This window comes from Rhea pennata, chromosome 4, assembly GCF_028389875.1.
Source record: "Rhea pennata isolate bPtePen1 chromosome 4, bPtePen1.pri, whole genome shotgun sequence".
Classification (NCBI taxonomy): Eukaryota; Metazoa; Chordata; class Aves; order Rheiformes; family Rheidae; genus Rhea; species Rhea pennata.
The window spans coordinates 957,536-984,676 of NC_084666.1; the positions used below are offsets into that span (position 1 = coordinate 957,536).

General features: G+C 55.6%; 1 protein-coding gene across 10 annotated transcripts in view; it reads left to right on the top strand.

Annotated features, from left to right (window-relative positions):
* The window catches only part of DYSF (dysferlin), a 117,022-nt gene that overhangs the window by 9,236 nt on the left and 80,645 nt on the right, over positions 1-27,141 (top strand). For 6 of the 10 annotated variants that reach the window (XM_062574894.1, XM_062574900.1, XM_062574898.1 and 3 more), the window contains 24 exons: positions 168-296; positions 704-766; positions 921-971; positions 1,065-1,095; positions 1,999-2,114; positions 2,674-2,800; positions 3,591-3,694; positions 5,194-5,262; positions 5,367-5,410; positions 5,518-5,600; positions 7,123-7,164; positions 8,135-8,250; positions 8,548-8,661; positions 8,928-9,105; positions 10,047-10,171; positions 11,500-11,606; positions 17,383-17,575; positions 18,339-18,494; positions 19,440-19,571; positions 19,792-19,958; positions 20,339-20,453; positions 20,929-21,034; positions 21,605-21,747; positions 22,601-22,774. In XM_062574894.1, coding sequence (XP_062430878.1) covers positions 168-296; positions 704-766; positions 921-971; positions 1,065-1,095; positions 1,999-2,114; positions 2,674-2,800; positions 3,591-3,694; positions 5,194-5,262; positions 5,367-5,410; positions 5,518-5,600; positions 7,123-7,164; positions 8,135-8,250; positions 8,548-8,661; positions 8,928-9,105; positions 10,047-10,171; positions 11,500-11,606; positions 17,383-17,575; positions 18,339-18,494; positions 19,440-19,571; positions 19,792-19,958; positions 20,339-20,453; positions 20,929-21,034; positions 21,605-21,747; positions 22,601-22,774 — 2,685 coding nt within the window. The remainder of the gene's footprint in view (positions 1-167; positions 297-703; positions 767-920; positions 972-1,064; positions 1,096-1,998; positions 2,115-2,673; positions 2,801-3,590; positions 3,695-5,193; positions 5,263-5,366; positions 5,411-5,517; positions 5,601-7,122; positions 7,165-8,134; positions 8,251-8,547; positions 8,662-8,927; positions 9,106-10,046; positions 10,172-11,499; positions 11,607-17,382; positions 17,576-18,338; positions 18,495-19,439; positions 19,572-19,791; positions 19,959-20,338; positions 20,454-20,928; positions 21,035-21,604; positions 21,748-22,600; positions 22,775-27,141) is intronic. The other 4 variants (XM_062574896.1, XM_062574902.1, XM_062574895.1 and 1 more) reach the window with 1 other exon arrangement.

Sequence of the window (27,141 nt, forward strand, 5' to 3'; positions counted from 1 at the left end):
TTGGCCTGTCTTTCTCTCGCGAGGGGCCCCTTGGGGTTCTGGTGCATCCTCTTCCCTCTTACCAGGCCCTTCGCGGGCTCCCTCCTCCAGCCGCCCAGGCATCCTCCATGGTGCTCACCTTCTTCTGAGGGACTGACCTGCTACTCTTTCCTTCCCCATGTCTCCAGATCCGGGTGAGAGTCATCGAGGGCAGGCAGCTCCCCGGTGTCAACATCAAGCCTGTGGTGAAGGTCACGGCCGCTGGGCAGACAAAGAGGACGAGGATACGCAAAGGCAATAGCCCCTTCTTTGACGAGGTGAGTGGGGACTTCTGCCCCTGCTGGGCGTTGGGAAAAACTCAGTTATCTTGTCCCCAGTTCTGCCCCCAGCCCACTTCAGGTGTCCCTGTGCTTTTTCATCGCTCCTCTGAGAGCATGTGGAGCCCCACAGAAACATCCAGAAATGCTTCTGCAGACAAGGATGGTGAAAGCCAATTCAAAGACCTTGCACATCAGGGTGCGTGGAGAGCAGCCCCTATTGGGACATCATCTTCACAAGGGTTTTGTTATGAACTGGTTGGGGTCTCATTTAACAGGACTTCAAAATGGCTCTAGCCAGCAGGTTTGGGAACACCTCAAAAGGAGAGCGGTGCGGATCAAAGCTGGGGCAGGGGATTGCTTCTGTGGCTGTTTTCAGACCTTTCTCTTGCCTGTCTCTTGTACAGACCTTCTTCTTCAATGTCTTTGAGTCACCAGCCGAGTTGTTCGATGCACCCATCTTCATTACAGTAAGTCCTAGCAGCCTTCACTTCCAGAGGTTTTCCCCATTTCTCAGCCCTGTATGTGCAGGTAGCACCAGGGTCCTGCACACAGAGAGGGCAGGAGCATCTTTCCTTTTTTCCAGAGCTGGATTTAGTACTTTGCCTGCTTTTCATCCCACAGGTTGTTGATTCTCGGTCTTTCCGGATGGACTCAGTGATTGGGGAATTTCGGGTAAGGATTTGCTATCTGCTCTTCTCTTGTGTTTTCAGTCACTTTAATCCATAGCACATGGTGAACGTTTCCTTTTTCCGTTTTGTTTTGTAGATGGATGTCGAGACGATTTACTCTGAACCAAGTGAGTTCAGTAGCTGCTGCAGGCATTAGAGATTAGAGATTTCTGAATCCGGGGGAAATCTCTCTGAGAAAGCCTTTTTTGGGACTAAACATAGAGGAACATGCACATACACACCATAGTTATCCCTAAACATTGATATCCTCTGCCTAGGGGCTCGTTTACTTCTGTACACAAACTTGCACTTTTGTACACACATGCCCGTTCGTTTTGTTCACACATGCACACGCCTCTGCATACTCACGTGTGCACGTTATCTATGCACACCTATGCAGTGAGAATAAACGAAGATGATCCGAGGGCTGGAGCACCTGCCCTACGAGGAACGGCTGCGAGAGCTGGGCCTCTGCAGCCTGGGGAGGAGCAGACCGAGGGGGGATCTGATCAGAGTGTACAAGTACCTGCAGGGAGGGTGTCAGGGGGACGGGGACAAACTCTTTTCAGTTGTCCCGTGTGACAGGACAAGAGGCAACGGGCAGAAATCGAAGCACAAGCAGTTCCTCCTGACCGTGAGGGGGAATTTCTTCCCTGTGAGAGTGACGGAGCCCTGGGACAGGTTGCCCAGAGAGGTGGTGGAGTCTCCTTCTCTGGAGATCTTCAAGGCCTGCCTGGAGGCAACCCTGTCCACCATGCTCTAGGTGACCCTGCTGAGCAGGGGGTTGGACTAGATGATCTCCAGAGGTCCCTGCCAACCTTACTGATTCTATGATTCTATCATCTGTGAACTGTATCTGCACCATACATTTCTATATGCAAACCCACATATTTCCCTCTACCCATCATCACCACCCCTTTGTCTTCTCTTTGGTATTTATTTTTATTATTAAAAAAAACCCACAGTGTATAAGCTAATTCTGTGAATGTCTAGGACCTAGCTCATGATTTTTATTTTTTTTTCTCCCTCAGAACATGCTTTTCTCAGAAAATGGCTGTTGCTTTCTGACCCTGAGGATTTTTCAGCAGGGGCTAAAGGCTACTTGAAAGTCAGCCTCTTCGTGCTGGGGCCCGGGGATGAAGCTCCCGTAAGTACCAGCCTGGCCCTGGCAGAGAGACCTTCCTGCAGCAATGTTTGTCTGCTCCGTGTTTCGACCTTGTGGTGATGCGGTGGCTCCTTGGGACAAGTAGTACAAGCGTGTCCTAATCTCTGGGCTCTGTGACCTGCTTGCTGGCACTTGGTGAAGCCTCACATTGCGCACAGGAGTCAAATCCTCTCTGTATGGAGGGGCTGCAAGGGGAAAGAGTTATGAGCTTGCTCCTCCAATGCTGCGGGTGTGCAGGCTGGCCAGTCCCTGCATCCTTATACACTATAAAAAAACCCAGATCTGCCTTTAAATATTTCAGTGGAGCTTTCCAGTGGTGTGAGCCTGTGTGTGCAAGGTGACACAACATACTGGGTGCTCTGGTGCTGTTCCTAGTGAAGCCACAGCTTGGACCTTCCTTTCGTTTCTATAAGGAGGGTCATACGTGGTGGGGCAAGGTGCCAGGTGTCATATTGCTTGCAGGTCTCTGCTGCTCATTTGAGGGCTTTGGGAGAAGGCTTAGTCCCCTTCTCCTGTCCTGATGGTTCCTGTTGTCCTGCAGATGGAGAAGAGGGAAATCACTGAAGACAAGGAAGATATTGAAGGGAATATCTTGCGTCCCACGGGAGTCACCTTGAGGGGGGCCCACTTCTCCCTGAAGATCTTCAAAGCTGAAGACCTGCCCCAGAGTAAGCATTACCTTTGCTGGAACAGAGTGCAGTGGATCCAGCTGTTGGCACTGTGGAGTGCCACAATGCGAAATATATGAATAAAGGTTTAGATAAGGAAACATTATCCTCAGCCTTGGTCCAAAGACCTTGCAGATATTGGTCAGCCGTTACACACTGGATTGTCTGCTGGTGTAAACTGGTATTTGCCCTCCTGGGTTGGGTAGCCATGCTCGGGGCAGCAGCTCTCCCCATCCGCTTCTCTAGTGGGGGCGGTGGGGTCACTGACACTCGACACTCGGCCTTGCTGCAGGAGACTTCCTCGAAGCTTTTTTGGGAGCTTCCCAGAGGAGGAGGATGTAATTTCTTATGGTGAAAACAGCTTCATCCAGAGATACAGGATGAGCCTGGGCCTGCAGGAGGCACTGCAGATGGGATCCAGCTACATGGTGGTGTCTTGGCTCCCCCAGGAGGCTGAAACCTGCCCAATAAAGAGACCAGGCAGTTATGAGACCAGATTTGGATCTGGTGAGGGCTGCTGAGATTTCTGGTAAGGGCTGCAGACCTGCCAGGGGAATCCTCTACCTCCCAGGTGTTCCTCCATGCTATGCAAAAAGCCAGGGGTACTTCTAGCCACTGTGCCAGGGTGGACAGCTGTCCCTCAACGTGAGCAGTTGTGCTAGTGAGACAACTCACTGGCAAAGCTGGAGTCCTCTGGGCTCTTGGTATAAAGCTGAGCACATGGATGCTGTGTGCTTAGCTGAGGTTTCAGCAGCCTCTGCAGATGGTCAGAGACTCTTTCCTTTTCCAGTGGATGATGCCGTCATGGACAATGTCCGGCAGATCTTCGGCTTTGAGAGCAACAAGAAGAACCTGGTCGATCCCTTTGTGGAAGTCAGCTTTGCAGGCAAGACGGTGAGCAGCGGGACTGGGAAATCTCGCTTCTCTTGGCCTAGGAACTGCCCGGGAGCATGGAGGCTGGCACGGCCAAAATGCCCAGGAGAAAGGGACCCTGGCTAATTTAATGGCAGAATGAGCCTTGTGGCTGGCCCAGCTACCAAGTGACCTCTCACCTTCCCGTGGCCACAGCGGGCGTTGGTAGCGCCTGTCGCAGCTGAGTCCTGGCAGTCCCTGTGGCCTCTTGCCGTGCTGTTCCCATTCTTCCCCAAGTACTTTGTGCTCAGCATCCTTGCTCCGGGGGGTGGAGTTTGGGCTCAGGGTCCCGTTCCTGTGCATCAACTGGGCTGCAGTAGTTGCCTCAGCCTTGACGAGTGAAGGTATTGGCCCTTCCTTGCAAAGGAAGAAGGTGAATGGCCTTATATTTATGCATATATATGTATACACACATATATAGTGTGTATATACGTATTATATATATATATATACGTGTGTATTTGTATAAAGCAGAGTATTTCCATTCCTCAGCTCCTCTGCAGGGGTCGATCGCCTTTTCAGGCAGCTGCTTTGTTTCTCTGGAGCTTTTGCTTCATGCCCAGTTAACCGATCACACGTGGTTTTGCTCTTCCTGCCCCAGTCTGCCCTGCTTCCCTTTGCATTGCAATGCCCTGACGTGGGGCAGCCTGTCCCTGCTGTGCACAACACGCTCCAGACCCCGAGCTGGTCAGATGCTGCGTACCGGGCTGCGCGGGTGTAATTTCTGCAGTGGGCTCTTAGTGGTGCTATTGTATTAAAAGTTTAGCAATTTAGCTCTTGGGGGAAGGGGTAGTACAACACAGAAACAAATTCCTGGCCGGGCTGCGCTTCTGGAAACTGCTGGGAACTGTGCTGAAGCCCTGAGGCTCTGCCTGCCCTGTAAATCTTCCCCGGAGGATGGTGCATGGCAGGGGAGATGGGCTAGGGAAGAAGAGGGGATATCGCCCTGAGTAAATGCAGGATGGAGTTTTGGTGGCTCTGGGCTCCTGCCAGTGAGCTCTCAGTTCTCCAGACTGGCCCCATAGCACTCTCTTTTGGGGGTTTTATCCACACTGTGCAGAGCCCCCCTGGAGCAGAGCTGTAGAATGGCACCTTTATTTGGGGGACCTGAGGCTTTCTGGTCTGTGGGTAATGGGAGGAAGGCCCTGAGTAGCTGCACAAACCACAGGGGTTCCTCGTACCCGTCCCTCAGCCTCGCCTGCAGCACGGGGAGATGTCAGGAGGGAGATGCTGGGCCTGGAGGGGAACTTGGATTTCCTCAAGGAGGGTTCATCCAGGACCACTGTTCTGGAATGTAGATTTCTGGAGATTTAGCTCTGTAAATGGGGATGGGGGGAAGCCTCCCAAGTGCTGCGAGCTGGAAATAAAAATAAAGGTGCATTTGCCGTGCGTGCGAGAGAAGGTCTGGCAGCACGCTCCGTGGCTGCGATGGGCCAATTGGTCCAGGCACTGACTTTTCCTGCCTTTTCTCCCACCTCCAGCTCTACTCAAAGATCCTGGAGAAAAACGCCAACCCGCAGTGGAACCAGATCATCACGCTGCCGGCAATGGTGAGGGAGATGGACCAAGCCCTGCTGGGGCTCCTCAGCCCAGGCACCTGCCCTGTGCGAGGTGGCCACCTCCGACCGCTCCTGTCCTTTCCCTCTTCTCTCAGTTCCCTTCCATGTGTGAGAAGATGAGGATCCGCGTCACTGACTGGTGAGCGGGGAGATGGGAGAGCCGCCGCTGGGTGAGGAGCCCCGCGAGGCGAACCCCCCGCAGTGCGCAGAGGTGGTGCCACCGCTGAAACCCACGCTGTGTTGCAGGGACCGTCTCACGCACAACGATATCATCGGCACGGCGTACCTGTGCATGTCCAAGATCTCTGCTCCCGGCGGGGAGCTGGAAGGTGGGTGAGGTGGTGGGATGGCAGTTTGCAGTGCATGCCTGTGCAGGAGTGTGTGCATGCTCGTGGCTGGAGGTTGGTGTTGGCTTTGAAGAGTAAAAACTGGGACAGTCTTTGCAAAGTCCCTGGTGTAGGTGGAGAAAAGCAGAGTGGTGGTGTTACAGAAGCATCCAGTGTGCGGTCTGTGAGCTGGATGAACCCTACTCCATCCCACAGCCTCCTGTCTTGAAGCTGAGGTCCCTCTTGGGGGCTGATGGTGTGTGCTGACCCATCACAGGCTCCTGGATCCCTGCAGTTCCCCCATCCCGTGACCAGCCCTCACCCACGAGGTGGGCTGGCAGCTGGTCCATGTCGTGTGCCCCTGGAGCGCGGGCAGGGCAGGTGGGCCCTGCTCACCCTCAGGCAGCTGGGTGCAGCCTTGTGGCGGCACAAGGAGGATCTCTGGTACCCTCAGGGGCAGCTCTGGAGTCATGTCCCAACTGGCATTTGAAGATGTTTAAGTCCTCCTAAGGGCGTGGGTAGGGATGGTCCACAGAGCCGTGGTGCTAGGGATTTCTTGCTCTTTGCTTCCTCTCCCTGTTGCTGGCTGGAGGCAGCGGCAGTTCCTTGGGCGGCGCGTGACTCCGAACGGGCAGACTCGAGGGCAGACGTAGGATAATGCCCTTGTCTCGTGCCACTGGGATCCTACCGCCCTTGCTGGCGACTTGTCCTTGGGTGCCTGCTAAGGGCTGTTGCAGCACGTGGGATGGGGGCTTTAGATCCGGTGGCAGAAACTTGGGCTGAAAGAGGTGATTCAAGTGACCCCCCAAAGAGGAGAGGACCCATTCACAGGCTCCAGCAGGATCGCTTGGGTGACACTGCTGTCACCTCTGTAGGGAGGCTGGGGCATGCTGGTGCCCAGTTTGGGGCTGATGGGGGGGGGGGGGGACAGAGGCTGCCCTAACCTGCACGAGTAACGCTGGCCGCTAGCGACCTCTGCTAACATCTGCACCGTGCCTGGACTCCCCCCTCTCCGCTCCCTTGGTTTTGTGAGTCTCTGAGGCTCTGGACTGCGCTAACCCCCGTCGCGAGCCGGGCTGGGACGTGGCGCGCGGGCGCCTGCTGCTCCGCAGCGCGCAGCTCTGCGCACGCGGCGTGCCTTCGGGGTGCAACGCCGCGCCCCGCGCTGCCGGGTGCCTGCGCCCCGTCTTCCCCAGGAGAGCTGCTTGCTCCCTACTGTCAGCTGAGGGGGAGCGGCCGGAGCCCCGTCCCTGCTCCCCGCCTGCTCCGTGGGTCCTCCTGCCATTTGTGGTGTGCGGAGGCTTGAGGATGGACGCTCACATCCGCTTCCAAGGCCACGATTTACGTGAATCTTACAGCCTCAAGGCGGAGGGCCAGGCTAGTGCTACCTAATAACCTCCCCCTTCTCTCTCTGCGGTGTTCGCTGGGAGCAAGAGCCCCTGGCAGCATCTGCTCTCCTTTCCCATAACCTGTCATCCTCACCTAACCAACCTCCTAACCTTCTCTCCATCTCTTTGTGCCTCAGATGAGTTTCCTGCTCTTGCGAAGCCTCTGAAAGCCGCAGACCGTACGTCCCCTTAGCCTCTTGTTTTGCAGTCACCGTCGGGTAATTTTTTCCTCTGTTTTAGCTGCTGCTAGGGCTGCAGCGTTGGACAGAGCTCGCGCAGCAAAGGCGCTGCTGTGCCCGAACCTGGGCACCTCTGGGAGAGGAGGGGGCATCCTCAGCGAGACCGCTTCCTCCTCTGCCTCCTGCTCCTGCCCTGCCTGTGGATTGGGAAGGGGTTGGCTGTGGGGAATGTCCCCACTGCCCGCCAGTCAGACGGGGTTGGGGTGGCCCTTTTGGGCAGTGATGTCCTTTGCTGCCCAGAGGTGTGGGGTGTTGCTTGTGCAGCAGTTGGGGGCCGGCGCTGTGCACCGCAGCAGGAGCTGCGTGCGGGCACCCGTTGCTTTGGGATCTCTTTCTGCGCCTTTGGTGCTCCTTCTGCTTGAGATTTCACAAAAACGAGCGGTTCTCATCCAAGCACTGCCTTACTGGGTGCCCTGACTGGAGGAGCCCGGGGCCAGCTCCTCATCTGGTGTAAATCGGTGCGGGTCACCTCGGCGCACACGGCTGCGCTGGTTCACGCCGGCCGCGCAGCGCTCCCCTTCTCCTGGCGCTCAAAGCAGCGGGCTGGGATCCTCCCTGGCCGTCCCCACCGTGTCAGCAGGGCTGCGAATGCACAGATTTGTACGTGCAGCGTAACTGCAGGATCGATACCTTTTCTTTCTCTAGCAAAAGGTAAGTGTCCCTGGGGCTCAAAGGGGATGAAAAGCTCTGCCGTTGGCTCTGTCCCCTCTCCGCAGTCTGGGGTTGGATGGATACCTGCGAGTGAGGGAATTAGTGTGGATTAATGAACCACTGCTCCTCAGTGGCAGTGATAAGCATGGGATGCTGCAGGATTTTGACAGCCTCCAGCTGTGCAACTGGTCTCCCCGGGATGGGGTGGAAAGGTGCCAGTCCTGACTTTCTAATTGCTCTTTTTTCGTATGGTCTCCAGTGGATGATGGACTTGGGTTCCTGCCGACCTTCGGTCCCTGCTATGTCAACCTTTACGGCAGCCCCAGGGAATTCACTGGCTTCCCAGACCCTTACGAGACGCTCAATCTAGGAAAGGTGAAGTTGGCTTCTTGCCAGTGCAGCCTGCAACCAAAATTAGCATTCCTCCTTGCAAAATGAAACCTGCTATTAACCTGAACTGGCTTTTTAGGAGGCTGCACTGCATTTCCTGCCACTTGTTATTCCTGCTGGCTAAATACCTTCCAAGCAAATGGCTGTGCTATCCAAATGCTCCCTATCTTTGAAGCACTTGCAGAAATGTGTTACATGATCTTGCTCCTCTGGATTAAAGCCAAAGGGCTTAAGCAGGGGCAGGACACCGTGGTCCTAACAACAGTCTCTGGCCTACCCAAGGGCGAGGGAGTCGCTTATCGGGGCAGGTTGCTCGTGGAGTTGGAGACCAAGCTGGCGGAACATGCTGAGCAGAAGGTGGAGGACATTGCTGCGGACGACATCCTACGAGTGGAGGTAATGGGGCCATGTGAGGGCTCCTCCTGCTGTTCCATCTCGTGTGCTTGCTGTGGGTCAGTGGGGTGTGGGGCAAGGTGCTGGGACTGGGGGAACACGGTTGCCCTGGGAGTGGATGGGTGCAAGCCTGTGAGCAGTTGGGTGTATTCCTGGGCCCTGTCTTCTGCTGTGCTTTCACCCAAATACGTCCAGCTTCTTACTCTGAGCTGCTCCGTGGTGGAAATCAAGCTGTGCCTCCCCTCAGCCCGGGTCTGCGTGTCTTGCAGAAGTATCTGCGGCGGCGGAAGTACTGCCTCTTCGCTGCCTTCTACTCGGCCACCATGCTGCAGGACGTGGACGACGCCATCCAGTTTGAGGTCAGCATCGGCAACTACGGCAACAAGTTCGACACCACCTGCCTGCCCCTGGCCTCCACCACGCAGTACAGCCGGGCCGTGTTTGACGGTGAGCGGGGCGTTACGGGGAGCCGTGTGAATGTGACATCCGAGGGCGCCCGGGGGTTACGGAGACGTCTTGGAGATGCCCCAGTCCGTGGGGGACTCACGAGGGCTCGGGGAATGAGTGGCGCTCGTGCTTTGCAGGGTGGGATTCGAATGGGCTTTGCTGGGGCGCGTGTGCGCGCGCGTTTGCTGCTTTCCTCTGCCGCGACGCTGCTCCGTGATGTGCCAGGCTGCTGCCTTGCAAGCACTTTAATGGAGTGGTGCTTCGAAGGAAGCGCTCTTGCCCTTTCCCATGCCCAGCATGTCACCCTGTGCCCTTCCTTGCACTGGCACAAGTGTCCATCCATGCGGTGGGTCAAGCTGAGGAACAGTCTGGTGGCAGTTGCTGTCTGGGGGTTCCTGGTGCTCTGAGGAGCAGCTTACCAGCGTGCCGTGAGGGAAGGGGCAGGCACGGGTACGAGCGCTACCAGGGGAGCGTGTGAAAGCCAGGGCTGCTCCTCCCAGCCTCCGTGCTGGCTCAAAGCGCTCACTGGGTGACACCTTGGAGCCAACAGCTCCCGCTTAGCTTCATGACAAAGCCTGTGCTTTGGCGTGGTGTCCTGGGGACTCTCGAGGAGCTCCAGCCCTCGTGTGAGATGCGCTGCAGTTGCTCTGACGTCGGAGGGGCCTGTACAGGGAACCAGGAGCTCCCAGGGCATCAGATCCACCTTGTGTTGGTTTCTGTCCTCACTGCTAGGCAGGGAGCAGCTGTGGAGGTTCATGCAAGTCCATTTTGACCGTGGTATGCGTTATGCTGTTGCTCATAGGTTTGGGGAAAATTATCCACATCTTTCTGCTCCAAAAGAGCAATGCTGATGGCTCTGCCTGAGGCCAAATGGTGCGCTGCTCCCCCTTCTCTCTGCTCCGGCCCTGGGAGCAAGCAGGTGGGCACGTTGTGTCTTCTAGGCTGCCAGTACTACTACCTGCCCTGGGGCAACGTGAAGCCCGTCGTGGTGCTGTCGTCCTACTGGGAAGACATCAGCTACCGGACTGACGCTCAAAACCTGCTGCAGCATGCGGCCGACCGGCTGGTGAGTCCCGTGGTGGCAGCTGGGGCCACCCTGCCCTGGCGGGGCAGGTTCGGGGGCTGCTCGCTGGGTCCGTGGACGATGCTGGGGACTCTGCCTGCGGGCAGCAGCTCGTGCCGCGACGCCAAGGCGTCGTCACTGATGAGCGTGCGGGGCTGAGACTCCCTGCCCCTTGTCCGAAGGGGAGCCCGGAGCAGTGTCGGTGTCACGGTCCGCCCCGGGAACAAAGTGTGGCTGGGTGCATCTCTGTCTGGGGGCTGGACGAGGAGTTGGGGGGCTCTTGGGCACAGAGAAGGCGAGACGGGGAGGAAGAGGGGCCGGGAGAGCACGCTGGGGTGCAGGCTTCCTGCACAGAGGGGCTGGCAGCAGCTGCGGAAAAGCAACCGGTGGAAGGGAAACTGAGGCACGGAGAGCAGCTGGGGGAGAGGACATCTCCCTCGCGGGCCTGCCCCAGGCTCACCGCTGCGTGTGCTTCTCCTCATCCGCATGCCTCCGCTAGTCAAGTCCGCCAGCGTTTCTGGCAGGCAGAAGGTGATGTCATCTCGCGGGGTTTCTGTCCTCGGCGAGCGGCGAGGAGGGAGTGAGTCGGGGAGGGCCTCGCGCTCGCAGACATCTGGCTTCAATAAATAGCCCTTTGCAAAGGCAAACAGGAAAGGCTGAGGGGACGCGGGAGGGAACGCGGCTAAAAATAAGCGTGGCAACTGCACGGTCTAACGGGAAAGGGCTGCCGGGAACCGCCGGAGCCTCCCCGGCGGCCGCGCTCCGGCCTGCCGCCGGCCCCGTCTCGCTCGGAGAGGATCTTGCCCGTGGCCTCCGCCCGCGGCGATGCCTCCGCTCGTTGCCCTGTGGCCCGCGTGGGCGCGCGGCCCCGTGCCTGGGCTGCGCGTAGCCGCCGGTGCTGCGTTACGGCATGAGCTGGGAGATCCTCGGGTCCGCGGCACCCGGCGCTGCGGGTCAGGCGGGGCGCTTGCGTTACTGCCTTTCCTCTCTGGTGTCTGGTCGATACCAGCGCCGGGCTGGTGGGACAGGAGAGGGGACAAGTTCATCCCCGCTGGGGTACAAGCACAGGGCTTTGCTGTGCCGCCCGCCTGGCCGCCAGAGCGGATGCGGGACGGAGGGCCGTTCCCGTGGTTTATGACCTATTGGTGGGAAATTTTGCAGTATTTCCCCGTCTTTTCGCCTGAAGCTCCAGCAGGAACCAAAGTAGAGGGTCAGGGTGGCAGCGCTGGGTGCTCGTCTGCCGGGGACGAGGGAGGTCCGTGCACGAGGAAGCGTGCGGCTCCGGGGCTGTGTCCCCCGAGCGTAACCTCTCTTCCCTGCGCGCCGTGCAGGAAGCCAACTTGGAGACGGTCCACTTCGCGCTCAAGGCCAACTGCTCCCCGAGCGACTTGGATTCCCTGGTTGCCCAGTTGATAGATGACATCATCACCGACTGCAGGTATTTTCTGCCAGTTTTGACTGTGAGCCTTTTCATGATTTTTTTTTTTGCAAGAACATTTATTTATGTTGGAAGGGATGACTTCTTCCCCCCCCGCCACCTTCTTCTTTTTTTTTTTTTTTTTTTTTCTGAAAAACGCTGGTCATTTGCTAATGTTTACTTCAAAGGTTGCTGAGCCAAGGCACGGAGTTGAAAAGGTGACATTTAAAACGAGTCATAAATTTCCACTCCTCACGCAAGGGCTGCAGCTTGGCCCACCTGAATGAGCCTCATTGTACGGCAGGGCGCGAGCCGGGGCGAGAGAAAACCTTTCCCGGCTGCGGGCCCAGAGCCGCCTCGTGTTTGCCCTCCGCGAGGGGCGGCACGAGGGAGGTGCTGGCTGCAGGCTCCGCAGCGTGCGTTAAGCTCGTGTGCTGGTGCGGGTTGTTGCAAGCATGTTGCGTGGCCGGGGTCTGAGGCGTGACCGGACGGGATGGGTGCGGGGAACCCTCCATCCCCTCGTACGCAGGACGTGTGAAGGTCGGGCTGTCAGATGGGCTCAGATCGTGGTTTGATCTCCCATCTGATCTCCAGCTCAGTATTTCCTGCGATGTCTCCAGGATGACGTTTTCCTCATCCTCAGACACCTCGAGGCCTTTTTTGTTCATTGCTGTGTCCGTAGAAGCATATGAAGATGACAAGTTCATGTCTGCAAAACGAGCCCTGTGTGAGAAGAGGTGGCTAGCTCTTTCTGCAGATGCTGCGGAGCTGGGATCACATGATGTCTTGCCGTGGTTGCCATGCAAATATAGATTTCCTTCTGTGCTCTTTTTTTCAAATTTCATGATTTGGGCTTTGCTGTCCCATCATTGCACCCTGGGGGCAACAGCAGCCAGTGTGGTGAGGAGCTCTGCAACGTCTTTGCCTTGCTAAGCATTTCTGAAGCACTTGAACCTTAGCGGGAGGGCACATGGCAGGGTGCCTGCAGGCTTTCTCTCGATGTGGTCCATCCTTAGGGAAGGATCGAGCTTGGTGGGAGCAGAGAAGCCAGCCCTGGGAGCGCTGCCACAATATGACCATCCTGTTTTAATTCCAGGGACAACTGAGCTCTCAGTGGAAGGTAGTTTTGGGTTTACCTCACTGGGGGCCTTAGACTGTGGTTCTCCTTCAAGCATGACCGTATCTCAGTGCGGAGATGATTATAACGATAGTTCCCTTCCCTTCCTGCGCCCAGCCACAGAACTTCCCTGCTGCAGCTCCAAGCTGTGGATTCAGGGGAAGGGCAATAGCAGGGTCTTTAATGTGATTTTTAGCTGTCAAAAAGGGCCTGGCAAGACTTTGCCAAAGGGAATTAATAACATCTTGTGGCCTAATTCAAAAATGGGGCTCACTGCTGCATCTCCTGAAGCTTTCTTGCCTTGGGAACAGCCGAGCTGTGAAACAACTCCTGCATTGTACCGAGACATCTTGTTGGCACCACTGTGGTGAGGGGAACCGGTGGCCACTGGGCTCCTATACTGCTGTCCTGGGGTGAGTCATGGTCTTTCATCTCAGGAGAGAGGGAGAACTTGTCCTTCTTGGCTGTCCTGGGTGCTCAGCAGGCCACCAAAATTCACTTCTTCCACAAGAGTTGCTAGATCATGGAACATGTATGCTGCCAAGCTGGATTCATACTGGTTACCTGAGGGTTGAAGGTGTACTGCTGTGCATGCTGACAAGATTTAGGGTGTCTTTTCTCCTCTCCATGCTCTTTGAAAGACCCAAAGACAAATCGTGAAGGTGCTGGGCTTCCGTGGATGTGCAGTCTTGGCCTGTCTGGACCCTCGCGTAAAGCCTGTTTGGGGCTAGTCACCCCCTTCTTTCAGGCAAGACTTGGGACGAGCTGACCCTGCTGCTCAGGAGATGCTCTGCAGACCTTTGGGAACCGTGCTCTTGGAGGGCATGCTTAGGAAAACACACACATCCTCACAACCTCCCTATTTATTTGCTTTCAAGCCTCATAAAGGCGATGTGTCTCGCCCCCCACACACGCTGGCTCCTCTGGAAAGGTCAGAGCTGTTCTGAGGGCTGTAAATATTCCACCGCTTCTGTGTACGCGGTACGTGACCTGAGGGATAAGCCACAGCTTCGGGTTTTCCAGAGATGCTTCACCCTCCAAAACAAATTCAATTAAATGGGACAAGAGGGGAAAAATGTTGCTGCGAGATGTGCCAAGGCCGTGGTTCCCGCTGGCTCCAGTCCCCGCTCTGCGCTCCGGCGGTACGCTGCTCCTGCCTCCCTGCAAGGACTTGGCGCTGGGCTCGCAGCGGAGGAGTGGCTGGCTCAAGGGCAGGCAGGATTTGCTCGGCTAATGAGGGTGATATCCACCGCTGGGGCTGCTGGTAACGGCTCCGGGAGCCTGCTGGGGGCTTGCGTGCTCTGTCCCGGATGGGCTGGTTAACCTTGGCAGCTGAACCTCGCTGTCAACAGCTGCCATCGGGCTGTGCCAGCCCGAGGGAGCTTGGAGGTGCTGCGGGCTCCTTCCCGTGGAGAGGAGTGAGGCAGAAAGCCAGGAGGAAGGTCAGGAGGCCACGATGGTGTCCCCGTCCCGCGGCCTGGAGGCATTGCCGCACCAGCGCCTGGCCTTTGGATTAGCTAGGGCAAAGCTCTTCAGGAAGGAATTCAGCCTGGATGTGGAAGTGTCGAGCGATGGGACAACCTCTGCCTCTCCCTCAGGGTGATCCAGTGGTTCCCTACCCTGAGAACGGGCCACCGTTCTCCCCATCCAAATCTCTCTCCTAACAGCACCCAGGTGGGAAGGGATCTCTCCACCTCCTGTTCCTACTCAAAGAACAGCATCATGCTCCTGGGATCTCCTTTCCCAGCTCTATGTTCCAGACCTTTGTCTGTATGAAGAGATGGAAGACTCTGGCTTTGGAGTGTGTGTGTGTGCGCGCAAAATTGGAAGTGGCAAACAAATGGACAGAGTTAGGAAAAGAAGAATAACAAAGTGGCCAAGTTACTCCATGTGCTCAAGCTGTGCCATGCCATCGTTCATGCCCTTTTCTAGCTTATTTAGGGGTCTGCTGGCCATCACGGCCCCTGGCCCAGGTCCCTTCAGGCTTCCGACTGCACTGGTGGCCTCACTGCTCTGACACTCCTGGTTGCGTGCTCCTGGCTTGCGTCACTTCTCTTACCACAAGCCCTTTCTCCATAAGGGGACTTTCCTCTTAGCCTGTGGCAGAGCTTTAGGTAAAGGACCTTGCTGAAAGCTGCTTCTGAGCAGGCTGTGTTGGTTATCGTCGTCTGCATCCGCCACGACTCGGCCAGGGAATGGTTTTGGGTGCGGAAGACGTGGCTTCCCTCTGCGCCACCAGCCCTGACTCCTCCCCGTTACGTCACGTTTAATGAAGAAGTTAAGGCTCTTTCCTAGTAGTTCAGCGATTCCCTAACTGAACTACTGGTGATTTGCTGCTATTTACTCTCTGATTTCTTCTGAGTCCTCTTCTACCTTTGGTGTGAGACAAACCCACTGTGGGCATTGGCCATGGCACAAGGTTCTTCCAAAGCTCCTTCATGTCGAACTCCCATACAGAGACTGAGGCAACTCTTTTTCTTCTTTTTCTTCTTCTTCTTCTTCTTCTTCTTCTTCTTTTTTTTTTTTTTTAATTATGAAAAATGCTTCTCTCAATCGTCAGTTCACTTTCAATCAGTTGTGTTTTTGTCTATTTGCAAAGAGATATTTATTAGCTTTTTTATGCTTTTAATGGTGGTTTCTTAACTATTTTTTTGATCTACTTTGCTGTGTTTTTACATTTAATTTGGTAGAGTCTGTGTCCTTTTCTGTTTTCCTATTTGAATACAACCTCATTTAATCATTCTGTTTTTTACAAGTCTCTAATACATGGCACACGTTCTCTAATAAGGAGTCTTTAAAGCATTTCCCTGCTGTCTGTGAGGTTTAACCCCTTTTTGCTGTTCCTTTTTGCAAGTTTTTAACAAGTTTCCTCCTTTTTGAGTAGGGCTGGAGTGTCCTTCTGAAGTTAAATGCAAGAGTAGTGGATATATCTAGCTGGTTTTTTTTCTGTTCCTGCAAAGATACTGAAGTGTGTCATAGCCTTTGCCACAAAGTGCTGCTAGATTGAACGCTGTCCTATGCCTCGTGGGTGCTCACCCACGTGGTGCTCACCCCAGTGTCCTTCCTGGGCTCTGTCATAAGAAACGCTCAAGTGAAACGGCACAAGCGGATACACAGAGCTGAATTCGCGGAGCGCGGTCCGGAGTGCCCGGGTCTGCAACCCGACCGCTGCGTTTTTGTTGGGCTTCTCACGCAGAATGACGCTAAGCGACGCAGTCAGCGACGTTCACGGCGCTCTGGCCACCTCTGGAATAAGAAGCAAAACCAATTTCCTCTGAAAGAAGTGAAAGAGAACGAAGCCTGTCCTTCCCCTGTTCCTACCGCGCACCCTGCCCAAAGTCTCTTGTTACAAATAGCCAAATAACTGCGGTTGTGTGTCGAAAATCACTATTTGGTTTGCGAGTTAGTGCAAATGAAGTCAGTAACATCAGAGAACCTGTACACACACTCACTTTTATTTGCAGAATTCTTTTCTCGGCTGTATTAGAAGAAAAATTGCCGCTACCTCTGCGGGGCAGCTGTGGCAGCTGCGCGCCAAGCCGGGGTATACGATGAATGGTCCTCGTGGGTTCTGCTGCAGAGTCAGGGCAGATAATTAAAATATATCTCTTTGGAGCATGATGTTCTTTATTTTGGGCTATGGTGCAGAATGTCACATCTCCCCTTTTCTTTTTTCCATCTTAAATGGGGTTCCTGTTCTCTATCGGTACAGTTTGCTTTAAGGACTTGCGAATTAGGACTGCTGTGACAGGTCCTCCTGTGCTAGACAGCTCCAGCTCATCTGTCTTGGAGATACGATTTAAGCTCAGACAAGGGATCCTCAAAGTATCTCATTTCTTAATTGCAAATCCAAGAGGTAAAACTGCGGATTTTAGGGGTTCAGCACAGCTTTCTGCATGGAGGCACCCAACACTGTCCAAGGCATCTGTGATAGGTAGGACGTCCGTGGTAGGTTGGATGTTGGACCTAGGGAAGACCTGCCTGCTTAATCTGGCCTTCCCTTTGTGCTGCGTGGGGTCTGGCACCTGGAAAACGATGGGAGCACAGAGACTTCCTTAATTCTGGCTTTACTGGAGCTCATGAAAGCCAGCACCCTCCCCGTGGCATTTACTGAATCAAGGGAGCACGTAACCAGTTAGTAAATTGTCCGTTCACATGTGCATTCATCCTTTGCATTTCACTCTGTAGCAGCGAGGTGGGACGACAGGCTTGTAACTGCCCAGAGGAGACGGGGAATTGCGTCCTCGTTTTATTTTAGCTGCGCATTTGTTTCTGTTCAAACAGAGCTCCAGCGTTTATAACGGCAGCGTTGCAAACCACTGCGTTTTACACGAACCCCCCCAAAGGGCTTAGCGCAGCGAAGATCCTCCTGGAGCTCTGTAACGTTTACCCGACAGCTTGAATCAATTTAACTAAAGCACGTGTGTGCGCGTAGCGTGTGCGGTGAGACGAGCGAGGCTCCGCCGTGGCTCTGCCTCGGCCCTCCTGGCCGGGGCGTGCGAGGGCTGCAAGTGTGGTTTGAAGCTCCTTGCTCTTGGCAGTTCCTCGTTCCCTAAACGCGTCTTCGGTGGCTTGTTAATTCTCCGGGAACTTCCTTGAAAGAAAAAAACCGCGATGAAACCCCAAGAGCGGGCGAGGGTCGCGGTAGGCTGCTGACGCCGGCGTCTCCGTTCCCTGCAGCCAGCCGCTGCCCGATGTCGTGGGGAAGCCAGCCAGCACCCACCTGGACCAGCACCTGCACCGCTTCCGCAGTACCAACCTGGAGCAGATAGCGAAGGCGGCTCTGAAGATAAAGCACGACGACTCGAGCCTCCCGGCGGCGCTGGAGCAGGCGGAGGACTGGCTCTCCCGGCTGAAGGCCATGGCTGAGGAGGTAATGCTGGCGTGGTGCTGGCACAAGGGGGGTTTCGCCTCGCGGGAGTCGTCTTCTGTCCGACCCCGTCGGGAGATCTTGTGGCAGCTCCTTCTGAACCCGTGCAGCTGGGCAGGGGCAGCCGCAGGGGAGGGACGGGAGAGTTAGGGGCAACTAGTAAGCAATCGCGCCGTGCCAGAAGCCACCAGCCTTTGGCTCTGCGATCCTTTCCAAAGGCGGTGTTGCGAGAGACTTTCCTCTTTCAACGAGGAAGCGCCCGGAGCCTGACTCCAGACTTCGTGGATGCACGGGAGCGGCAGCAGCGGGAGACCGAGTCCCCGTACGCTCGCTGCCGCTGCTGCAACCGGGATTGCCCAGAGGGAACGGGGACAGCGCGAGGCTTTGGAGCGCCGCTGCGCCCTGCCGTGGGGGCTTAGCCCAGTGGCTCGATCCCCCACTCGGAGCTGCGATTTAGGAGCTGCAGCTTGGGGTGCTTGTGGGTGTCTTTGCTTCAGTGCTTGGTGGGGCACGACCCAGGTCTCCTAACTGGGGCTTTGAAACGTCCCTGGGGATAGCGGTTGTGAGAATAACAAGCCCAGGTCTTACCCTCGGCTGGTTTGGAGCATCTCTCCAGCAGCTCCTGGGGCTGCTCGTCCTGTGCCGGGGGCCGGTGGGATCCTGCCGCGCGGCTCGTTTTTCAGCCTCGCTTTGCACCGAATCACCGTACGGCTCGGAGCAGGCCAAAAGCAGTAACGTCTGCCTGCAAACCTGTTTTTTTTTCCAGCCCCAGAACAGCCTGCCAGACATAGTGATCTGGATGCTGCAGGGAGACAAGCGCGTGGCGTACGCCCGGGTGCCAGCCCACCAGGTCCTCTTCTCCAGGAACGTCGCCAACTGCTGCGGCAAGAACTGTGGGAAACTGCAGACCATATTTCTGAAAGTACGGTGGTTTTTCACGGAGACGCGTGCATGCGCGGAGAGTTATTTTTAAGATGCTTTCCTCTAAAAAAAAAAAAAAAAGAACGAGAAAATAGAGGAGGAGCAGGGAAGCCTGTAAAGGGGTGGTAGTGGGGTTTCATTCCTCTTCCACAGAAAGACTTGAATTAGATCCCCATGAATATTTGATTATCTCCTGTGAGTGCCAGAGCAGCAAAGATGAACATGATTTGGCCAAGACAGCACATTTTTCTCTCTTAATTTTGATTTTTAATTTATTTTGTGCTCTTTTAAAATTCCTGACCCTCTGCCACCCCAGGAAATTTAAGCCGTGGCCTTTTTTGCCAGGCACTTTACAGCATTTCTCGCATCTCAAATGATATTTCTTTGGCCTTTTGCTGCATGCCAGGTTGGGAGCAGACAATTAGTGCTGAACAAGCTCTAAAAAAATAAAGTGAAATAAACTGAATAAACCCCCAAATCCAAGCCTAGCTGGCAGCAGAAAAAGAATCAAAATGAGTTCTTTTTTTTTTTTTCTTTTTTTTTCAACTGCTATTTAGATTTGGATGGAAAACTAGCATCACTTTTTGGGGGGAGGAGGGAAAGAGTAAGTGAGGGAGAAGAAAAAACAGCAAGACATCTCCCTGTTTGTTTTTTGCTATTTTTGTTCAAGTATGTTGGCTGGTCTTGGTGTCTTAGCCTCGAAGGTCACCTGAGCGCTGAGCACGTGTCGGTGCCGTGCTGGGGCTCGCGTGCGGGGTCCAGCATCCCCCCCACCCCGCCACCGCCGCAGGGTGCGGGCAGCCTCCGCGCCACGTGCCTCAGTTTCCCCACCCGTCTGCGGCGCGGAAGGAGCGAGCGGGCCGTAGCGTGCCTCGAGGAGGGGGCTCTTTGCGTTTGCGTTTATGACAGGCTGCTTTTTCCCTTCGTGGGGCTCCGTCTCTGGCAGTACCCGCAGGAGGAGGCGATGGGTCCCAGGGTGCCAGCCCAGATCCGGGTCCAGCTCTGGTTCGGGCTGTCCGTGGATGAGAAGGAGTTTAACCAGTACGCCGAAGGGAAGCTCTCCGTCTTCGCCGAAACTGTGAGTTCCCCTCCCGGCTTTGCAGCCCGACGGGGCTTTGCTCTCCCCTGCGGGCTGGGTCTTTGCAGGAGGTGTGTGCTCAGGATGGAGCAATCCAAGAGGGAAGGGATTTTTCACGTGCCTTGCACTGATTTCAGTCTTTCATATCCGAGGGTCTCTGTCCTGCTATCTGGCTCACCTTGCTGCTAATGCAAAAATGTCTTTGCTTTTGATATCTCAGTACGAGAACCAGACCAAACTGGCGCTGGTCGGGAACTGGGGCACGACTGGCCTGACTTACCCCAAATACTCCGATGTCACTGGCAAGATCAAGCTGCCCAAGGACAGCTTCCGGCCCTCCGCAGGCTGGACCTGGGCCGGGGACTGGTTCATCTGCCCGGAGAAGACGTGAGTGGTGGCTTACCGTGACGCCCTGAGTGTGGGTGGGCTGCACCGTTTCCCCAGGTGTCCCAACAGGCTGAGCAAATGCAGCGACCTGGTGGCGAGGGAACCCAAAACGGGGGGCTGGAGGCTTGGCACGCTGGGCAGCTGCACTGCTGGCTCTTCTGAATGCCGTGTCCTTGGTGCACGATGGCGTTGATGCAACGCGCGGTGCCTGCGCTGGGCATTTGTGCAAAGTGTGATGCGCTGGTGCTTCCACACTGGGCCATGGTCCAGGATGCTGGGTGCTGCATGGACATGAGATGGCAGCCTCCAGCCGAGAGGTGGGAGTGTGCGGGCAGGGTAACAGGCCCCTCTGAGGCTGCTGCATGTCCCTGGGGCTGCAGGTTGCTGCACGACGTGGATGCTGGTCACTTGAGCTTTGTGGAGGAGGTGTTCGAGAATCAGGTCCGGCTGCCCGGGGGCCAGTGGATCCACATGACAGATGCCTACACGGACGTGGTAAGGACGAGGGGCACCAGGAGGAGGGTGCTGGTCTCATAGCACAGTGTACCGTGGGGTCACTGGGAAAAGGGGCAGGTTGCCAAAGGTCAGCAGGTCCTTTTGCAATCTGCAGGTTCCTTGCAGGGGAGGGATCAGGGCCTCATTCACTCTCCATCAGGAAGGCAGATGCCTCCTTGAGTGCTGCCCCCAAACAGCTTCTCCTAGAGCTGCTGCAGCAGCTCTGATTTGAGATGCTTCCCAAAAGCCCCATGAGATGCTGGGGTTAGCGAGGAGAGGGGCTGTGCCAAGCTGCTTGCTAGGTCTTGCCTCCCAGGGCTGGTCTGCAAATGGTCCTGGGAAGCTGATGCAGCACAGAGCAGGCAGGAGTGACTGGGAGCGTGAGGCCATTGCCACAGCGAGCCCCTGGGGGGCTCAGGGAAGATGTGGGGACCTGCTGGGCATGATTTGATAAAAACACTGCTGTGTCTTGCAGAATGGAGAGAAAGTGCTGCATAAAGATGAGATCGAGTGTCCTCCAGGCTGGAAATGGGAAGATATAGAGTGGGACACCGACCTCAACAGAGCTGTGGATGAGAAAGGTATCAGAGTTTTTAGGTATCCATGCTGTTTCCTTCCCTTTACTCTGCCTGTCCGGGCCTTTTCTTGCATGGTCCCATGCAGCACCATGAGCGGTATCTCAACCCTCTGTGGCCACATGAGCCTCCCCACTGGCTGCAAAGGTCGGGACTGTGCCCTGGGGACACTCTCACCCTTCTTCCAGTTCTGGTCAAGGCTGCGGGGTGGGCAACTGCAAGGGCATGTCCTTTTCACCGTGGAGCAAAGGGGAGCTGTTCTTTAGGGACACCTTCAAGAAGAAAGCCTCAGACTAGAGAGCATCCAAAATGGTCACAATTTGACCATTGGTCCAGGATTGATGGACTGGCACTGTGGCTCCATCGCCTGGGCCTCCCCAGAGTCTGTTAGCCTTAGTAGATTTTTATCTCTGTGGGCCAACAGGCTTGGAAAGAACATTATATCCATGTCCTGGAGAACAACCCTGGCTCTTAAAACTATTCCAACCCGGAGCTTACATAAAGAGAAGTCCCTGGTGGCAGGCCAAGCAGCAGCTGCTTGTCTCATCTTCACCTAAGTGTTTTCTTCTCACCCAGGCTGGGAATATGGCATCACCATCCCCCCGGACCGCAAGCCCAAGGCCTGGGTGCCTGCTGAGAAGATGTACCACACCAACCGGCGCCGGCGCTGGGTGCGCCTCCGCCGCCGGGACCTCACGCAGATGGAGGCCATGAGGAAGGTAGGACTGGCCGGGGATGCGGGTGGAGCCCGCTTGTCTGGGGATGCTCTCCTGGCTGCGGCTGCGTTGTTGGGGCACAGAGTTTCCACCAGACCAGGACTTGTTGCTGGCACAGGTCCCTAGTCTGTCCCCTGCCCGGCTTCCCTCTAGGTGGTGCAATTGGACTGCAGATGCCACAGCAGCACTGTCAGTGTCTCCCACTGCCACTGTGTCTCCTCTCCTCCGTGGCAAATTTCCTCCCCCCCTCCCCCTTTTTTTTTTTGTCTTTTTCCGGACAAATCTGCATGGAAACCATGGGAGACTGCTGCCATGCAGGGTCTGTGGGAATGGCCCCAAGGGGCTGCAGACAGTTAGGGAGAGCAGAGCAGAAATGTCCTGGCCTCATAGTGTCCTTTGCCAAAGGGAAATGAGTGGCCTGGGGAGGTCCCTGTCTGCCACCTGCCTCCAGGGAAGCCTGGAGAAAAAGGCACCTTCACAAGCTCATGTCTCCTGGTCATGGAGAGGAGGTCACCTAGGTTTTGCAGGCTGGTGGCAGAGCTGTGTTGGCCCTAGGAGAGGTCAGAGATGGTGGCACATGGGGAGGGCACCGTGGGGAAAGGGGGTGGTGATGGTGCTGCCCAGGTGTGGGCAGGTCCCTGTCCTTCCCCAAATGGGCATCCTGCAGCCCAGCAAGGCCCTTGGCGAAGTGGAATTCGCCCCAGGGCTCAGATGAAGGACTAAATCCCGATTTAATCTAGTTAAGTTGGAAAGCCAGGAGCTCCCTGCAGCACCTCGCCGAGCTCTGCTCATGGGGGCTGCTGCAGCCTGGTCCGCTCCGGCTGCTTTCCCACGGCTCCGGTGTCTCTGCCCACAGCACAAGCGGGAGGAGCTGGAAGGCGAGGGCTGGGAATACGCCTCGCTCTTCGGCTGGCGCTTCCACATGAAGTACCGCAAGACGGACACCTTCCGCCGCCGCCGCTGGAGGCGCCGGATGGAGCCGCTGGAGCGGACCGGGGCGGCCGCCGTCTTCGCCTTGGAGGGGGCACTGGTGGGTTCCCGCGCTCGCGTTCGCCGCTCCTAGGGCAGCGCGAGGCAGCCTGGGGGTTTCATCTGCTCCCGAAAACCACCGCCCCTTCCTGCTTTGTCACCGAGGCCGGTGGCTGCGATCCCCCGGATCGGATCAGCCCCTTCCTAAGGACAGGTTGGTCACTGATTTACTTGGTTGTCCGTGTTTTCTTCTGCAATAACTACTTCGAGGGGTGAGAGCAGGTTGGAGAATGCATCAATCCACCCAATTCCCGTACCGGGGATCAGGCTCGGAGAAAACCGCGTTATCTGCTGCCTCGACCTTCCGTTATTTGTTTAACTAATGCTCTGGCTTTCTTATTACGCTGGATTTCATAATCGTTTGGCTTTTCCAATAGCTAAATGAGAACCAACCACAGCAGCACAAAGACCCTATTATCGGCCTCCCCCCCCCCCACCCCTTTGGCTTTTTCTTCTCCGTGCCCCACGCTGTCCTCCCCTCCGTCTGACGTCTGAGATTAGCAGCGATGGGTCTCGGTCACGCCGGGGGTTTTGCACGCCCGCAGATCGCGCCAGCCTTTTCCGCGGGGAATCGTAACCGCTGCTCGGCCCGAGGAGGCGAGAGCAGGCTGAAGCCAGGACGCCTGGGCTCTGCCCCGTGACTCGGAGGCCTGCTTACGTTACCGTTTTCGGCCAGACGCCTTGTCCCTCCGTGTCTCGGCTCCACCCTTTGCACAGGCTCTTGAGGAGCCTTCGCTGATCATTTCGCTGGGAACCCGTACCGATTTCCCCCCCCTCCCCCCAAGGCTGCGTGTTTATTCTGGCCAGCGCTAAGGTACGAGATGTCCGCGAGTGGCCGCCGACCGATGTCGCTTGTCGCCCGTTGCAGATGGGGTGGCGGGCGGTGCTCGCGTGGGGCGAGCTCTGCTCGCCGCCCGCGGAGCCTGGGCTGTCCTGCGCACGCCTGTTTCCTTGCTGAATATACACGCTTGCGTGCTGAGGGTGCCAGGGGCGCGCGTTCCCGTGCGGGGTGTCAGAGCCGCTTGCAAAACCGTTGTACGGTTGCCCCTGTGCAAGGTGCTGGTGGCCCCGCTTGGGGGTCTCCCGCTGCGGGGCTGAAGCCAAGCGCTCTGCGGTGCAGCGAGTGGGGTCCGGGCCCCAGGCCCAGCCCGCTGTGCTTGGACCCTAACGGCACCAGCTCTGCATTTGTTTCGTGTTCGCGAGCCTGCAAATGAAATGAGTTTGCGAGTTCGGCTGCTGTGCAGGGGTGTCAGCCCCAAGCACGTCCCCAGGTATAAGCTAATGTGTGGCAGAAGCCAAAAGCTGCTGCGGCCGGGGGGCTGCTCCTGTGCTTACCTGCATCCAGAAAATTTCCCCTCCAACCCTCAGCCCCCACAAGCCTTTTAGGCCTGATGTTACCTGCTTTGCATATTTGTTTTTTAAGCGTTTCTTAACCATGCTGATTAGTGTATCAATGTCCAATTCTTACTGGCCTCCCAAATCCCTCATTTGCTTTTATGCCAAATTTGCTTATTTCCTGACTGGAAACAATTCCGCTAGAAAACGTATTCGGTCTGCCTTGCCTTGCCTTGCCTTCCCCCTTCCCCAGCGAGCCCTGCCCCTAAGTAATGCTGCTGCTCCTATACAGCATCCCGAGTGCAGACATCCAGTTCCCTTAGGCCAAGCAAATGTCTGAGACGTAAATTTTCGCTGCTTAAATCTCAGCAAAGCGTAAGAAGAGGCCTCTACAGACAAGGTCACCAGTGACAACAGTCATTGGAGAGCATCGAGTCCTGCAGCTCTAGGACCGTGACAGTTCTGAGAGCTGAACCCTAGTTTGGCAGGGCGACATGGTATTGCAAGGTGGGAAGAGCAATAAGTGTGACAACTCAAGGGTGAATCATGCAGAGGAGAGCCACGGAGGGAGGCTATCGCTGCGGGAATACCAAATCCGGGGCAGATGTCCTTGGCGAGGAGGTTGGCCTAGAGGGGCCAGGTGCTGCCATCGCGAATCTGTGCAATAGCCCTGGCTCCAGCGCGGCTGGGGCAGGTTGTTCCTGCTGAGCTCCTGTTCGCACGTGGGAAGATGATTCCCTCCCAGCATCGCTTCTGTCTCTGGCTGGGCTTCCTGCATATTTGTGCCTAGATGCCTCTGGCAGTGCCGAGGGAGGGCACGGTCCCGCTTCTCAGAGCCGAGCTATTCGGAGCAGGTTGTGGGGAGTCCAGCAGGTGACTTCCACCCAGCCCGGCGGCTGGCTTGGAGACACAGCAAGCGCTCCAAACCCTCAGGCTCGCCGCTCTGAATTCCCATCCGCAGTAGGTCATTCTGGCTTGCCTCGATGCCCTCATATTTTGGGGTTACTGGCCACATTCTCTGTGGTTGCTTGGTTTTCTGCAGATTGCTTTATAAATGATCCTGCCATACTTTCTGGTTTTGCAGATTCATGCCTTTTCAGCTCTTCTCTCTCGCTAGATCTCTTGCTTGAATGACTTAAATATTTTTTCAGGATGCTTCATCCCGCAGTAATACCTATATTTACATAGTGTCTCCCATCCAGAAACCCCAGACCTCTGGACATGTGCAAGGTTGATCTTCTGTTCATGGTCTTCTGTCCACCATAACCCCAGGGTTGGGGGTGGATGAGGTCATTGCCGAAAGTCACGTTGCAGCCTGGTTATAGTCTTTGGCCTTCTAAGGCAACTCAGCAAACGCAGGCAGTGCGTCATACGGCCCTCCACGTTTTGGAGCGAAGTCAAGCAGACAAAATTCCTGTTGGGGCTTTTTCCTGTTGGGGGAAGCTGGTCTGCACATGTTTGCAAGGAAGGGAGCCTCAAGGAGGAGGAATTCAGTGGGACCCGGCAGGGCAGAAGTAAGAGTGGTAGGTAAAATGGTGCCAAGGAAGGGAAAACGTGAGTGGATACTGAAGATGGGGAGTTGTTGTCCATGGTACAGCCTTGCCAAAGGAAGTGAGTGTCTTGTTTTCTAACCAGTCTTGGGCAAATATCTCCCCCAGGATAATTTTTCACCGTGTCTATTTTCCATGTTTTTTTTAACTCAGGCAGAGGGATGGAGCTTTCATAGGATGAGGTATCAGTAAAGCAGAATCCAGGAAGAGGACTTTGACTGAACAGAACCCAGAGTTCAAGCTGCTGCAGTCTAATCCAAGCACAGTAAGGCGGAATAGACATCTCGGGAGAGAGAGCCTGAAGCATCCCCGAGCTTTGATTTTATGTAGGCCTCAGGCCAGGGCTGTCACAGGCAAGCCAACGGGTTCCTGGAGCCTCCTGAAGCCCCTCCTGTCTGCTCCATCTCATTCCTGTTATCGGCTGTGTTCCCCATGAAAGGCATTTGTGTAATTTTGTGGTTGTGGCATGGTTTGCCCGAAGTTCGTCCAACAGAGGAGCCATAAGGCGGTTCAGGGAAACTAAAGCAGAGGGAGGATGAAAGAGAAAGTCAGACAGAACAAGCCAACACCCCTAGTGCTAATTCCCTGAGCTGTTTGAAAGGGTGGTTTTCCAACAGGAAGGTAATACCAAACATGACCAGAAGGAATGTGTCTTGGATGCAAGAACGTGTACATGATCCTTGGGGTTTCTGGGCCTCTGTCTTCTCTGAGGTGCAGCTGAGTCTCAGTGTGTGTTGCTCTGGCACTGCTAAGCTGCAAAATCACAGGATCACAGAATAGTTGAGAGTGGAAGGGACCTCTGGAGATCATCTAGTCCAACCTCTCTGCTCAAACCTAGAGCAGGCTCCCCAGGACTGTCCAGACAGCTTTTGAATATCTTCAAGGAAGGAGACTCCACAGCTTCTCTAGGCAACCTGGTCCAGTGCTCAGTCACTCTCATAATAAAGAAGTTTTTCCTTATGTTCGGATGGAACTACCTGTGTTTCAGTTTGTGCCCATGGCCTCTCATCTTATTGCTGGGCACCACTGAAAAGAGTCTGGCCCTATGCTCTTTCCATCGTCCCTTCAGATATTTATACACGTTGATAAAATTCCTTCCTAAGTCTTCTCTTCTCCATGCTGAAAAGGCCCAGCTCTCTCAGCCTTTCCTCGTATGAGAGATGCTCCGGTGCCTTCATTGTCTTTGGTAGTCATTCTCTGAACTCACTCCGGTAGCTCCATGTCTCTCTTGTATTGGTGTTAAGACTGAAAACATCCTGAGCACCAAGAGCTGGGGGTGCTCAGGAAGGATCCTGGTCACCCAGCTGCTGATGGGGTTTAGTAGGAGCTGGTGACCATCTCTCTGACACTTTCTTGGCAAATCCCAGTGCAGAAGTGCTACCAGTCTGAATCTACCCCTTCAAGCCTTGCATGAGGTCAGCATGAGATGGAAGGCTTGGGAATAAGCTCTGAAAAGAGAGAATAAGTCATCTTCTGGGCAAGG